At 43.0% G+C, this 16442-nt stretch overlaps 1 protein-coding gene across 2 annotated transcripts in view; it reads right to left on the reverse strand.

Annotated features, from left to right (window-relative positions):
• DNAH10 (dynein axonemal heavy chain 10) overlaps positions 1-16442 on the reverse strand; it is a 149779-nt gene that overhangs the window by 74395 nt on the left and 58942 nt on the right. For both annotated transcript variants that reach the window (XM_081252370.1, XM_081252371.1), the window contains 8 exons: positions 15917-16150; positions 14070-14192; positions 11827-12060; positions 10091-10314; positions 3809-4078; positions 3479-3662; positions 1674-1808; positions 356-508 (listed from right to left, as the gene is read on the reverse strand). In XM_081252370.1, coding sequence (XP_081108496.1) covers positions 356-508; positions 1674-1808; positions 3479-3662; positions 3809-4078; positions 10091-10314; positions 11827-12060; positions 14070-14192; positions 15917-16150 — 1557 coding nt within the window. The remainder of the gene's footprint in view (positions 1-355; positions 509-1673; positions 1809-3478; positions 3663-3808; positions 4079-10090; positions 10315-11826; positions 12061-14069; positions 14193-15916; positions 16151-16442) is intronic.

Consider the following 16442-nt stretch of genomic DNA (forward strand, 5'->3'; position numbering starts at 1 on the left):
GAATGGAATGTTGATTTTTCTTTTTTAAATCATTTTTTCTCAAATTTGGGAAGAATATTTTTTGACCTTGAAAGGGGGTCTTACACATCACTTATTTGAGAATCCTGCCCTACCCGTCTATAACTATTAATCACATGTCTGGAATTATTTTGAAGTTCTTAGACTATTACAGTCCTTAATTATCAAAGATGTTGATAATTTGGGGAAACCCAATCATCTCCATTTGAAAGCAGAAGTTGGGCAAATGTTCATCTAGGGGGAACCTGGTCTGGATAGACGACTGTCCACCACCTGATACTACAGCACGTTCCCAGCCTGGGGACATGATCCGGGCTGGCTTCACACTTATCCTCACCTGGAACCTGGTTAACTGATGGATCAGAGCGTTTCGGATCGTCTGGATCTGGGACGAGATGACGGAGAGCACGGAGGCATCGATGCGATTAAACTCGTCAAAACAGCCCCAAGCCCCACACTGAGCAAGGCCCGAGAAAACCTTCCCGACGGCCTAGGATGAAAGAAGTGTCAGGACAAGGGCAATTTTCATCTTGAAAACTGCAAGCAATCCGTGTATGGATACCATTTTCTAAATTAAAAGCAAACGACAATCAGAACCTACTGTAGAGCACAGGGAACTCTACTCAGTGTTCTGTAGTGACCTAAATGGGAAAGGAATCCACAAAAGAGGGGATATATGTGTACGTACAGCTGATTCACTTTGCTGTACAGCAGAAACTAACACAACATTGTAAAGCAACTATACGCCAATAAAAAATTTTTTAAATAAAAAAAGCAAATGACGCTCATCAGGTTGGCAGAGAAGAGCCACCCCACTAGTGGGTCTTCCCGGCAAGACTTCCAAGGCCTCTCGTGGGCCAGCTCCCACTCATAGGATTTCACAAATTAAGGATTTTTAAAAAAATTTGTATTGGACTATAGTTGATTTACAATGTTGTGTTAGTTTATGCCGTACAGCACAGTGAATCAGTTATACACATACATACATACACTCTTTTTTAGATTCTTTTCCCATATAGGCCATTACAGAGTATTGAGTAGAGTTCCGGGTGCTATACGGTAGGTCCTTACCAGTTATCTAGTTTATACAGAGTAGTGTATATATGTCCATCCCAACCTCCCAATTTATACCTCCTCCCCTTTCCCCCTGGTAACCATAAGTTTGTTTTCTACATCTGTGACTCTATTTCTGTTTTGTAATTAAGTTCAGGGATTTCACAAATTAAGGACTTTAACGTAAAAACCCAGATTTCTGGCTTCTCTTGAGATGTTGGAAAATCTAACAACACTGGGTCCACTTTTCCAAGTGGCAGCAATTGACCTAAGCTCAATAGCGGCTCCCCTTTAGATGGAGCTTTGCTTTCCAGTTGGCCACAGTCCCTACCACTCTCTATCGTCTGTCTGCTGCTTTATTCATTTACACTATCTAGCTGACTCCAGTGGGCATTTAGTTTGGGACTCTTGCTCTACATGCTGCTAACAAAGAGATACAGCCAAGTTCCTAGACTGTGATGGTGAAACGTTTCCTACTATGTTCCTCCAGCTGTCACCATGTCATCTCGTGGAAGCGTATGAGGTGAAATGCCTTCCCACGCTGTCCCCCTTTTAGCTCTCTGCCTAAGAAGACTGTACCAGAAGTGACGTCAGGGCCTTACTTTGTAATCCATGCCTTCGCCGCAGTTGGTTACAACACAGAGCAAGCCCAAGGCTTTGGCCAGGTCCTTGGTGGTCTCAGTTTTGCCAGTACCTGCTGGGCCAGCAGGGGCCCCACCCAGATACATGGACAGCGCCTGTTAGAAGCCAAATGCAAAACATACGTTGTCTGATTCACGGAAAGAAACAGGTGTCAATTCCCAGTTTGTGACAGTCTATGCAGGAATATATAAATGGCAATGCACCAGTTCACACTCACCTTTTCTGACAGTCACCATTTTTTTTAAGTCTTCATTGAATTTGTTACAATATTGTTTCTGTTTTATGTTTTGGTTTTTTGGCCCTGAGGCATGTGGGATCTCAGCTCCCCAACCAGGCATCGAACCTGCACCCCCTGCATTGGAAGGCGAAGTCTTAACCCCTGGACCGCCAGGGAGGTCCCTGACAGTCACCAGTTTTAACATTTCTTTTCTGTCTTTCTCCGTTGACCTCCACTAACCACCGCCCACCCCGCCCCCCATTATATAGGAACCAGTGCACCAGGGACTCTGCAATATGCTGGACTCTGTACCCACCCTGAGGACAATGCCTAGCAGTTCCCAGAGCTGAGGCTCATGGAAACATAGACATCTGTGCAGGGAAGGATTAATTTTGCCCAAAGAAAGGTTTGGCCCTTTGTCTCTAGATCCTAGGAGCTGACCTCTAAGCCCTCAGAATGCCCTGCCTGAGAAGGGTGTCCTTGTTTATCTGGGGACCTTGGGCCACGCTAGACAGTCTAACAATGTGATTTACGGTGGGAGGCTTGGGCCACATGGTATCATCAGGTCAACTTCCACAGGGTCTGGGGACTAAGGTCAATCATTCAGGGGGTCAGTCATCTCTGCATAACAAGCCCCCAGTTAAAGCGCTGGCCACCAAGGCTCGGTGGGCTTCCCTGGGTGGCAGGACTTCACATGTGGGGCCACACAGAGCTGCCAGAGGAAATTATGCTGTCTGGACAGCTGCATCAGAGAGGAAACTGAAGGCTGGAATCTCCTGGACCCAGTCCTATACCTTCTCCCATTGCTGATTTTGATCTGTATCCATTTGCTGTGAAAACCATAACCATGACCATAATGGCTTTACTGAATTCTGTCATTCCTTTTAGCAAACTATTGAACCGGAGGGTGGTTTTAGGGGCCGCCTGAACTTGAAACAGCCCAATCCCAAAAGGTGGCACGTAGGTCATATTCCAAATGGAAACTCTTTTATAGATTTTGAAAGTGTAACATCCCTTACTCTCAGCATTAACTTGCTGGGGCTGCCGTAACAAAGTACCACAAACTGGCTGGCTCAAAACAACAGAAATGTATTCTTTCACAGTTCTGGAGGCTAAAAGTCTGAAATCAAGGTGTGGGTAGGGCCACACTCCTTCCAAAGGCTCCAGGGGAGGATCCTTCCTGGCCTCTTGCAGCTTCTGGGGGACCCAGGTGTCCCTGGCTTGTGGCCGCATCCCTCCCGTCTCTGCCTCCGTCTTCACATCACTTTCTCTGTGTCTCTGTGTTCTCTTCTCTTCTTACAAGGACATCAGTCACTGGTATTAGGGCCCTAGTCCAGGATGTTCTCACCCCAATCCTTAACTAATTTGATCTGCCAAGACCCTATTTCTAAATAAGGTCACATCCGAGCTTCCGAGCAGACCTGAATTTGGGGCAGGGTAGGGGACACTGGTCAACCCAGTACACCATCACAATTACCATAGTCACCCTTAGAGAAAAACACATAACCCCAGGTGAACGATCACCAAGAGACCCAGGCTGCCAATCACCTGAGTGAGAGTCAGGTAAATCCGGTCCGTAAGGGGTGTGATAACCAGCCTCCCGTTCAAACCCATGTACTCGTAGCCGTAGCTGAAGGTCCCCGTGCACTGGCGGATGTTCAGCTCATCTGGTTCTCGGTCCCAGTAAAACCGCAGCTGACTTTCCCATTCGAACTCCCGGGCCTCGAGAATGCTGGAAGGTGAGCAACGGGGGATAAGTGAAGAGAGAAAGAGATGCAGCAGAAGGTTGACAAGGAGGAGGAAGGAGAGATGCTGAGAGAGGCCAGAGGACGACAAAAGACAGGTTTCGAGACGCCAGTGCCCTGGGCAGGTCCCTACCTGCCCCGTATGAAAGAGTCAACTATATCTCGGGCGTGTACGTCAATGATGAGGACGGTGTTGTATTTCTTTCTGTCGTTTCTGCTTAAGGACATGGTGATCCGAGTGACCAGCTCATCAATCTGCTGGTGCATCTTCTGGCCGTAGTTCTTCATGGCCTGCTTCTCCCCTTGCTGCACTTTGCGGAAGACATCTTCCACCTCCCAGGTCCACCACACCTGGCTGGCGGCCAGCACCACCATCCCTTGGTACAGGAGCATCCAGTCGACCCTAAGGGAAAAGCACACCTTCAACGAGATTTTCCCAGGATTGGGACCGAAAACGGTCCTGTCAAGAATCTAATTCTTTCAAAAGGAAATCCTGCTGTACACCGTTGTAAATTGGTACAGCTACTATGGAGAACAGTATGGAGCTTCCTTTAAAAAACTTAAAATAGGGCTTCCCTGGTGGCGCAGTGGTTGAGAGTCCGCCTGCCGATGCAGGGGACACGGGTTCGTGCCCCGGTCTGGGAAGATCCCACATGCCGCGGAGCAGCTGGGCCCGTGAGCCATGGCCACTGAGCCTGCGCATCCGGAGCCTGTGCTCCGCAACGGAAGAGGCCACAACAGTGAGAGGCCTGCATACAGGAATAAATATAAATAAATAAATAAATAAATAAAAGATTAAGGCTAATTGTTAAAAAAAAAACCAAAAAACTTAAAATAGAGCTACCATATGATCCAGCAATCCCACTCCTAGACATATACCCGGAGAAAACCATAATCCAAAAGGATACATGCACCCCAATGTTCACTGCTGCACGATTTACAATAGCCAAGACATGGAAGCACCCTAAATGTCCATCAACAGAGGAATGGGCAAAGAAGATGTGGTACATCTTCTACAATGGAGTATTACTCAGTCATAAAAAGAATGAAATAATGCCATTTGCTGCAACATGGATGGACCTAGAGATGATCATACTAAGCGAAGCAAGTCACACAGAGAAAGACAAATATCATATGATATCACTTACATGTGGAATCTAAAATATGATACAAACGAACTCATTTACAAAACAGAAGCAGACATAGATATCGAAAACAAACTCATGGTTACTAAATGGGAAACCTGTGGGGGAGTGATAAATCAGGAGCTTGGGATGAACATACACACACTACTATATGTAAGACAGATAACCAACAAGGACCTCCTGTATAGCTCAGGGAACTCTACCCAATATTCTGTGATAACCTATATGAGAAAGGAATCTAAAAAAGAATGAATATATGTATATGTATAACTGAATCACTTTGCTGTACACACTAAAACTACAATGTTGTGTAGACACAACATTGTAAATCAACTATGCTCCAATAAAATTAAAATATTTAAAAAAGAATCTATTTCTTTCATACAGATGGCCAACAGGCACATGGAAAGATGCTCAACAATGCTAATTACTAGACAAATGCAAATCAAGACTGCAGTGAGGTACCACTTCACACCGCTCAGAATGGTCATCATCAAAAAGTCTACAAACATAAACGCTGGAGAGGGTGTGGAGCAAAGGGAACCCTCCTACATTGTTGGTTGGAATGTAAACTGGTGCAGCCACTACAGAGAACAGTATGGAGGCTTCTTCAAAAACTAAAAATAGAGTTACCGTATGATCCAGCAATCCCACTCCTGGGCAGATATCCGGAAAAGACAAAAATTCTAATTCAGAAAGATATATGGGGACTTCCCTGGCGGTCCAGTGGTTAACACTCCATGCTTCCACTGCAGGGGGCGTGGGTTCGATCCCTGGTCAGGGAACTAAGATCCCACAAGCTGCACGGTGCAGCCAAAATAAAAAGATATATGCACCTCAATGTTTACAGCAGCACTACTTATAACAGCCAGGCCATGGAAGCAACCTAATACAATGGAATATTACTCAGTCATAAAACAGAATGAAATAATGCCATTTGCAGCAACATGGACGGACCTAGAGATTATCATACTCAGTGAAGTAAGTCAGACAAAGACAAACATCATATGATATTACTTATATGTGGAATCTAAAAAATAATACAAATGAACTTATTTATGAAACAGAAACAGACTCAGACATAGAAAACAAACTTATGGTTACTAAACAGGAAGGTGGGAAATAAATTAGGAGTATGGGATTAACAGATACGAACCAATATACATAAAATAGATAAGCAACAAGGATTTACTGTATAGCACAGGGCATTATATTCAATATCTTGTAGTAACCTATAAAGGAAAAGAATCAGGAATGTATATATGAGTGTGTGTATAACTGAATCACTTTGCTGTACACCTGAAACTAACACAATATAGTAAATCAACTATACTTCATTAAAAAAAAATCTATTTCTTTGATCTGGAATAGGGAAGGCAAAGTATGAGCTGCAAGTAAGCAAAGGAGAATAAAACTCTTCTGGCCAGATAGTAAAACACCAGGCCAACAGAGACATGCACATGAAAAAGTTACAGGGCATGACTGTGTAAAAGATGCCAGATCACTTTAAAGATGTGTCTTTATAGATGTTTAAAAATTATTTAACATTATGGGCATACTGTAAGAATCTTTTAATTTTTAAAAATTCCAGGCTTCTCTGGTGGCGCAGTGGTTGAGAGTCCGCCTGCCGATGCAGGGGACACGGGTTTGTGCCCCGGTCCGGGAAGATCCCACATGCCGCGGAGCGGCTGGGCCCGTGAGCCATGGCCACTGAGCCTGCGCGTCCGGAGCCTGTGCTCCGCAACGGGAGAGGCCACAACAGTGAGGGGCCTGCGTACAGAAAAAAAAAAAAAATTCCAACAAAAAAATTAATTATCTCTGACCACACCCCCCCGTGGTTCCTTGTTATAGTTTCCTGAGTGTCACTCAGAACTCTTTTCCATTCTCATACAAACCTCTTCAAAGTTCAAGATACACAAATATGGGGAGAAGGGGTTGTGAGGGCTGTTTCTCCAACATCGGCATCAGGGAACACAAGCTACACTTCACCTTGCTTTTCTCACCTATTGGTTGCGGGCGTGCGTCTAGGTCAACGGACGTAGGTCTGACCCGCTCCTCGTCAAGGCTGCATGATATTTCAGAGCGTCAAAGTATCGCAATTTCAGCAGACGTTTCCGCTCTGATGTCTATTCAAGTTGCTCCCAGTTCTTTTGCCAATACAAACAAGACCATGGTAAACATCTCTCTACATTGTTTGGCACTGTCTGGATGCATTTTTGGTTGTCACAACTGGGGGAAAAGGTACTGCTGGCATCTAGTGGGTGCTGGAGGCCAGGGATGCTGCTAACCATCCTACGATAAACAGGACGGTCTCCCACAGCAAAGAATTATCCGGCCCCAGATGTCAACAGCACCGATGGTGAGAAACCCTGCTTTATGCACATCTGGAGGAGTCAGAGCGACTTCTAGTGTTACGGACCAGAATCCCAAGTGCAGGGCAACCAGTACAAAAGCACTTTTTTGATAGTTTATTTTAATAGGAAGAGTCAAATTACTTTAAAATGCTGTAGCAATCCGTCCCCCCACCAGCCATGCACAGTGCTCTCCTCACCACACCCTCTCCAGCACTAGGCATTATATTCTTTTGAATTTTTTGCCAATCTGAAAGGTGAACAAAACAATATCTCATTCGGCCTTAATCTGCAGATCCTTGAGGACCAGTGAAGTCTTTCCTCTTTTCATATGTTTATCAGCCACTTGGATTTCCCCTACTGACATACTAATTTCCAAAGCTGGTAAGTGCCTTGAAACACATTAGGGCAAACTTTTCTTCTAAATCGTACCTAAAAAAATAATGGACCCAGAGCTATAAGTTCCAATCCAGTAAAAGTGACTGCAAGTGACGAGTCATTATCTTTTTTTTTTTTTTTTTTTTTTTTTGCGATACGTGGGCCTCTCACTGTTGTGGCCTCTCCCATTGTGGAGCACAGGCTCCAGACGCGCAGGCTCAGCGGCCATGGCTCACAGGCCAAGCCACTCTGCAGCATGTGGGATCTTCCCGGACCGGGGCAAGAACCTGTGTCCCCTGCATTGGCAGGCGGACTCTCAACCACTGCGCCACCAGGGAAGCCCACGAGTCATTATCTTGATGATGGACAATTAATGGCAAAATAAATTTTAAAGAATATTTAAAACAATAAAAAGTATTTGGCTTTAATGTCTTGTGTTAAAATTGTGCGGTGCCTCTAAAACTAAAATAGTATGTATAGTTATGGTCCCGACACACAAGAGAGATGTAACAAAGGTGATGGAGGTCCAGAGGACGGTACTGAAATGAACAAAGATGGATCTTGCAAAAGGCAACAACCTGGGAAGTAGGAAATCAGGAGAGGTGGAAACACTATAACCATAGAAAATAAAGTGGTTCAGGGCAGAGCTAAGATGAACATGATGGTGTCTGGCAAATCCCAGGACAGCGGGTGTGCTCTGGGGCTACATACAGCTGGGCCTTCCCTCTCAGTGATGCTGAAACATGTCCGCTCAAGTAAATCAATCTTATCATTTCAGTGACTCACCCCTGTCATTAGGAGCGACAAGTTCACTTTAGCAAAGGGGTATTTAGGTGAGGAAAGGGTGGCTCAGACATTTCCCAATTAATCAGGTTGAATTCTCTTAACTCTGTCTTCCACCAAACACACGTTGTCACACATAGCAACACCCTGGCTAAGTAGTAGTTATGAGGCAAATAAAATGAATAAATGCAGATATAAAATTCATACGATTTGGGAACGTTGCAGAGATTTTTAGATATTCCGCGATCTCTGCTTCTGAAGGACAATGGTTTCTGTCTAGTTCAGTTTTGCAACAGCATCAAGCACAGTGATGAGCCCAGAGCAGGAATCCAGTAAACGCTAGTAAAATGAATGAATACAGCCCATGATGGGTTAAGGCCACCTCCTATCAGCTCATGAGAGGTAACTGACAAATATTCAGGAATTTTGCAAGCGGGGTGTTAAACTTCTTACCATTATTCCATTCAGCTTTTTTTTTTTTTTTTTTTAATTTTGGCCACGCCACGCAGCTTGCTGGATCTCAGTTCCCCAACGAGGGACCGAACCCAGGCCCTTGGAAGTGAAAGGGTGGAGTCTTAATCACTGGACTGCCAGGGAATTCCCTCCATTTAGCCTTCTTGAAATCAGACATGCGGAGTATTTACTAATGCTTGAGTATTGGGAAATGCTCTACAGCAAAGCTTTTTTCTTCCCAGAGAGCTAGTTTACTAATAGACCACTGAATGTATGTATGTATATATGGACACCTGATTACATAAAGAGGTAAACCAATTTTTTTACATGGTGCAGAACCTAAGAAAAAGCAGGATCCTAATCAGACAAATATTATGCTCTGTTCTAATAATTTATTTAAACAGACATTTTCAGTTTGCAAAATCAAAAAGGCAGCAAGCGAAACCAAGAGGACAGTGTTCTCATAATAATAAAGACTTTATGTCTGCATAAAGGCCCTGCCAAATATACAACTCTCCTGGAAATTTATCCAAAGATGCTTTACGGGCTTTGAGTTCAGCCCTCTTAGCCACTAGGACCAGGCATGGTTCAGCTCAGTGCTTGGAAGCTTCTAGGCCACAAAAATCAAAGAATGATTGAAATTCATCAACTACTTTAGAAACAACTTTACCCATTAACCTACACATAGAATCCACCTTAATGAACACCTGGTTTCTGGTGGGTCACTAGGTTCAGAACACCTGAGTTCAGAATCCCCTGGGATATTGTGAAAACCCAGATCCCCGGGCCCCACCCCGAGAATTTCTTTTTTTTCTAATATTTGTTTGTTTGTTTGTTTATTTTGGCTGCACCAAGTCTTAGTTGCAGCACGTGGGATCTTAGCTGCAGCATGTGGACTTCTTGGTTGCAACATGTGAACTCTTAGTTGCAGCATGCATATGGGATCTAGTTCCCCAATCAGGGATTGAACCCAGGCCCCCTGCATTGGGAGCATGAAGTCTTACCCACTGGACCACCAGGGAAGTCCCTCGAGAATTTCTATTGGGGCAGGTTTGGGATGGGGCCCAAGAATATGCATTTCTAACAGGCTCCCAGGGACCCTGATGCTGGTGGTCCGGGGACCACACTTTGAGACGTGCTATATGAGGTGATCCTTACAGGACAGATATACATCAGCTTACTTTGCTACGGCAGGAAAAGAAAACCTCATTTGAAATGTCAGTTGATCTACTCCAAACCTTGAAAATTGATCCATTATGACCATAAATATGATAAAGTAACACACAATCACATTTACAATCTTACCTGGTTCTGTCTTCACAGTATCTAAAGATAGCCTCCTTGGTAATTAGCCTGTTAGTTCTTCGCATTTCATTCAAAATTGCTGTCATCCAGTCCTCCACGCGCCCCTCGGCCCGGATGATCTTCCGGAACTCCATGACCTCTCCTTCTGCTGAAACCATGGCAGACACCAGTTTTTCTCCACTGTCCCCGTCATTAAACCTCAGCAGTGCTATGTTGTCGTACATCTGCAATACAGTGGGAGAAGCCACCCTGTAATACCTTCCCTGGGTTCTGGAATCAAAGAACAGTGCCTCATCACACATCAGCGCTGCCAGGATGCCAGCAATAGCATCAGAGACCACATGCTAAATAGATGTCCATTCATTCAATGACAAACGTTCATTGGGTACTTTCGCTTATCCTGAACTATGCAAAGGTCGGTGGTAGATTAAACAAAAAGAAAGAAAGAGAAGACAGACTCCCCCCCAACACACACACTTGAGATTCTAGGGTATATGCTGATATGGAGAGGTATCTGGATATACGGACCAGCTGAAATCAGCATTAATCGAAGGAAAAGTATTGCATTAAGTACTTGATCCTTAGTGCTTTATTTGTTTGGAATAAAGGAATTGCTCGAAAACACTGGTTCTCCACCACGGAGGATTTTGCCCCCAGGGGACACTGGGTGCCGTCTGGAGACATTTTTGGTCGTCATAGCTGGAGAGGGATGCTCCTGGCCTCTTCTGGGTAGAGGCCAGGGATGCTGCTGAACATCCTACAATGCACGGGACAGCCCCCCACTCCCACCCCCGACACACACATATACACACAGAGAGAGAAAAAAATTATTTGGCCCAAGATGCCAATAGTGCCAAGGCTGAGAAACCTTGCTCTGTGCTGATACTAAATATAGAGCTTTGATTAGTTGACCAAAGATTACTCCTGGCCCAGCTCTGATTCTCTATCACAAGTGACAGTTTTGTCTGTTGTGTTTCCTGCCATTCAATATCACTCACAGATACACATAAGTTTATGTAAAAGTATGAAAACACGGGCTGGAAGGAATTACGTCATAGCCATGATAGTGGTTGCCTCTTGAAAGTGGAGGAAGAACTGTGAACAGGGATGGAATGAAGAGTATGTCAACTTTATCTCTACAAATTTATTTTACAAAAAAAGAGACAAAGCAAATATGACTAACTGGTAAAAAGAGTGTCAATTCTGGGTGTAGATAAGGTTCTTCAGCCAACACTGTAAGTCAGGCACTGTTCTAAGTACTTTACAAATATTAACCCATTTAATCTTTATCGTTATAAATATTTATAATTGGAGTTATCTGCATTTACAGATAAGACAACTGATGCCCAGAGAGGTTAAGTAACTTGCCAAAGGTCACACAGCAAACCCATGTAGAGCAGGATTTGAACTCAGACAACCTGGCTGGATGTGCTATACCACTATCCTGTATTGCCTCTCTGCTTATTATATTAGTCTTTGTGTATTTCTGTATTGTTTTAGTTTCTCCATAAAATGTTGTTTGGGGGACTGTGGAAAAAGAGCAACAGATAGCAGCTGAGTGCTGGTGTGACTTCAGACTACAGTGGATTTCATCAGATTTATGCTTCAGATAACCCCAGTAGCGTTTCACAGTCTTAAACCCCTGGGTTGAACCGAACTGTGTAGAAGACTTGAATACAACAAGCTGTAGTTACAGAGCTTATGCCACCTCTCCCCTGGGAGCCCTGGGGGCTGACCTTGATCATGTGCTCCTGGACGCAGAGGGGGTCACTGTTGCCCAGGATGCTGAGCAACTCCTCATCAGAAATGAAGAAGAACCTGGGGAAGGCGTTCCTCTTGGAATCCAAGTAGTCGTTCAGGCTCTTCTGGCACTTCTCCAGGCCCTCGCTGATGTTCTGCAGCTCTCTGAGGCGGTTCGGGGCCTCACAGCATCTCTTGATCACAGGGTCTTTCAAGGTCTCGCCCATGATCTGGACAAAGTCAAGAGGACAGCTGTCAAGCCAGGGAAGCAGGAGCCCGGCTCCCGTCCCGGGTGGGCATTTGCCAGGGTCCAGGCACAACAGAGCAAACCTGACAAACCAGAACCCCCACCGTCAGGGAGGCCAAATTGGCAAAAACTGTTAAGTGTTTAAATAAGCACCTTCAGGGACTTCCCTGGTGGTCCAGTGGCTAAAACTCCACTCTCCCGATGCAGGGGGCCCGGGGTTCAACCCCTGGTCAGGGAACTAGATCCCACGTGCCGCAACTAAAATCCCACATGCGGCAACAAACATCCCACGTGCCACAACTAAGACCCGGCGCAGCTAAATAAATAAACAAATAAATATCTATTTTAAAAATTCAAAATAAATAAGTACTTTCTAACGTACTATATATACATAACTTACTTAATTCCAATGTTTATTTTTTTTTCCATCTTCCCGCTAGAAGGTCAGCTGCCCTGCATAGAGATCTTTGCGTCTTTTGTTCAGTGTTTCCCCAAGTGCCTACAACAGTGTCTGCACACAGCAGACCCTCCATCAGCATTTGCTGGATGAATAAAGCCAGCAGTTTCACTCTGAGCAATCTGTATGCACCTGAATATTCCCTACTCTATATAATGGCAAAAACATAATGATAAGAAAGGAAAAGAAAGAAAAGGAAATAGCCTAAATGTCCAATGAGAGGGAATTAGGTCAAAATTTGCTGTGACAATTTAGATGTTTATTTATTGAAATATATGATGAGGCTGTTAAATTTTAAAAAGATCATACTGATAAGAATGATCCTATTTCATAGAATAATTACATATTTATTGATATGTTTACATAGGAATTAACAAATTCTGGAAAGATACATGTTGAACTATTGAAATGGTTATCTTGGGCGTGAGATTGTAGCTATTTTTTCCTTTCTTTTTCTTTCTTTCTTTTTTTTTGCTTTTTTATGATGTCTAAGTCCTTCTATAATGAATAGGTATCTGTTGCATAATTTTTTTAAGTTTAAAAAAAAGCTTATGCAGATGGATAAGAAAAAAAATCATAAACTCTAATGGACAAAAGAGATCCAAAACGTGAGCTGGCTGCCTGTAACTGGAGAATACAACAGCATCACTGAGTAGCAAAGTACCTGGGCTTTGAGGTCAGGTGGGTTGGGTGAAAATTCTTCCCCCACTAATTACTAGCAGCAGTGACCACTGGTACCACCCTTTCTGGAAGGACTTTAAAATGAGCATAGTCTTTCATGGGTAATTTACTCGTAAACAATCTATCGTAAGATACCCTAAATATGGAAAAAACTTTAGACACAAACTGCAAATTATTTATGAAAGCAAAGAATTTCGCTTCAAATAAGATGTCCAGTTACTAGACAATAATCAACTAAATTAATGTCAAGCCACTCACCAGAACATATAAAGGCATTAAAACATTTTCTCAGATAGTTTCATAATATAAACTATGTTTCTTATAATATTAAGAGAAAATTATAAGATAGGATTATATAAAATATCTTTATTAGTGTGTTTTAACCCATATACATAGAAAAAAGATGAAAGAAATATGTATTAAAGGTGATGGAACTATGGAAGATACATTTTTCCCTGCTTTTCTACATTTTCCCAAGCTTTTTACAGAAGTACTATTTTTTCTTTTTTTTTTTTTTTTTTTTTGCCATGAGTCATGTGGGATCTTAGTTCCCAGACCAGGGATCGAAACCACACTCCCTGAAGTGGAAGCGCGGAGCCCTAGCCACTGGACCACCAGGGAATTCCCACAAGTACTATTTTTATAATAAAAAATAAATATGAAAACCTTCTAGTGTCATAGGCCAGTAGCTTAAGATCAAACAGAAATTTTTACTGAAGAGATCAAGTTCATATACAATGATAGAAAAAATTGAGAAGCTACTAATACACAAAATACTACATGCAAATACGTAAGTAAAAGTATCTCAAATCACTGTTCTTCTTTCAAGACTAAAATAGAAGCCAGTCACTTGCCCTTTTAAATACTCTATCGATGTTGTCAAACTTCTTTGCTTCATCTGGAAGTTGTGATCTGATATCTCCACCGATAAAGATGCTTTCCAGATACATCCATTTTCTCTGAACCAACATCCAAACCTGTAAATGCACAATGTTATCATCAACACAGGTTCCCAGGTACCTCGGGGTGTGTATGGCAAAATCCCACCTTAACACAGGACAGATTTAAACCAACTCAGGTCGAAAGACTTTCCAGGCAAGAGGGCACAGTGAGTGCATACACTCCTTTCCAAATATATAGGAATGATAGAGGAAGCATAGCTAAATATTCTAAAATACACAGCTACACTCAAAAGCAAAAGAAAACTCTCCACCCCAGCCTGGGACAGGGAGGAAGCTTCTAGTTGTGAGCAGGGGTTGGAGCCCCATGACCCAAAGGACAAACTGTGCAGAAGCCCAGGCAAAAACTGATCCAAATACTACATGGCCCACAATTCCACTCCTAGGCATAGACCCAGAAGAACTGAAAACAGGGACTCAAAAAGTAGTTGTACACCAACACTTACAGAAGCACTATTTCATTAACCAAAAGGTGGAAACAACCCAAATGTCCATCAACAGGTGAATGGGATACACAAAATGTGGTCCATCCACACAATGGAATACGATTCAGCCACAAAAAAGAATGAAGCACTGACACATTCTACAACATAGATGAACCTTGAAAATATGACGCTAAGTGAAAGAAGCCAGACACAAAGGCCACATACTATGATTGCCTTTATATGAAATACCTACAATAGGTAAATTCACAGAGACAGAAAATAGACTGATGGTTGTCAGAGGCTGGAGGGAGGGGAAGTAGGGAGTAATTGCTGTTTAACGGGTATGGGAATTTCTTTAGAGATGATGAAAATGTTCTGGAACTAGATAGAGGTGGTGGTTGCAAAACATTGTCAATGGACTAAATGCCACTGAATTGTGGACTGTAAAACGGGTAATTGTATGTTACATAAATTTCATGTCAATTAAAAACATTTTGTCCTAACAAAGAAAAAAAGCAGTACTATATCCAGGCTAACAGATGCCACTAATAAAAAGTAATAGAAAATCAGCACAGCATTGTAAATCAACTATACTTCAATTTTTAAAAATAAATTAAGAGTTTAAAAAAAAGTTTAAGTAATAGACAAAAAACAAATTTAAAAAAGCAAGTGACGGAAGCCCATGCATGACCACACTCCTAGCCAGTGAAGCAGGCCTGGCTTCATCCCACCCCAAGCTCAGGGTGTAGCAAGTATAAGGCACTTGCCTACGGTCTGAGGAAGAAAACAAGGCAGCCACACAAAACTGGTGAAATGAGCCTGGGTTGCTCACAGAGGTCTGGACCCAAAGCAAGAAAGCCCTAAAGCCCCTAATATAAGAAAAATCAAAATCACACAGAGAAAAAAACCCTACCATGAAAGAGAGTCACCAAAAAAAAAAAAAAAAAGTGATGGGGGGGAATTCTGTCCTAAGAAAATAAAAAGTCGAAGAAAATCAGAAAAGGGCTTTAAATATGTTTAAATTCTTCAAGGTGATACAAGAGGTGAAAGCATTCTTGCAACAAGAACAGGACAGTATTAAACAAGAATAAGGACAAATGAAAAAGCACTGATTAGGAGCTGTGGAAATTAAAAATGCATTCATGGAAATAAAAACTCAGATTGGTGCTTCTAATCATCCCTCCCCCCAAAATAAATCAAAGACAGAAAAAGTATGAAAGAGGATCATCAGTTTCTGAGCACAAAATATTCTCATACAAAGTTTCCTTCCTGCTATGAATCGGCGCCTTTCCATCTTTTGTGTGTCTTCTTTCTCACCTCAATGACTTCCCCTATTAGAGAAAGCGTTTTCTCCCATTTGTGAACAGTCTGCAGAAAAGGCCCCACAAATCTGCTTCCTGAGATGCTTTGCAGGTTGAAAGTGTTGTCATCCAGGCACTGGATAATATCATCAACAGACCCCAAGATGTAGCCTCGCTCCTGGGTGCCTTTGTAATACTTGACCATGGTAAATTTCATATCTTCCCATGTGTCCAGGATTTCCTTCACAGCCTGGTCAGGAATATGAAAAGAATGATTCAGGCACAAGGACTGAAAAAACAGAACCCCAACCCAACAGCGACTTCCTGAGTTTGCCATGGATCAACTCAAACCCAGAGTTCCAGTCAGTGTTCTCAACAAGCAGAGATTCTGGTAATCCTAGTCATCACTTACCAAGCACTTGCGCTGGTAAGCACGTGCCATTCACGATCTCCTTAGTCCTCAAAGTACCTCAGTGAGGGAGGGATGATTATTACCCACACTTTACAGAGGCGGGAACTGGGGCTCAGAGAGGGGTCAGCTT

The sequence above is a fragment of the Mesoplodon bidens genome, assembly GCF_964165515.1.
Source record: "Mesoplodon bidens genome assembly, chromosome: 13".
NCBI lineage: Eukaryota > Metazoa > Chordata > Mammalia > Artiodactyla > Ziphiidae > Mesoplodon > Mesoplodon bidens.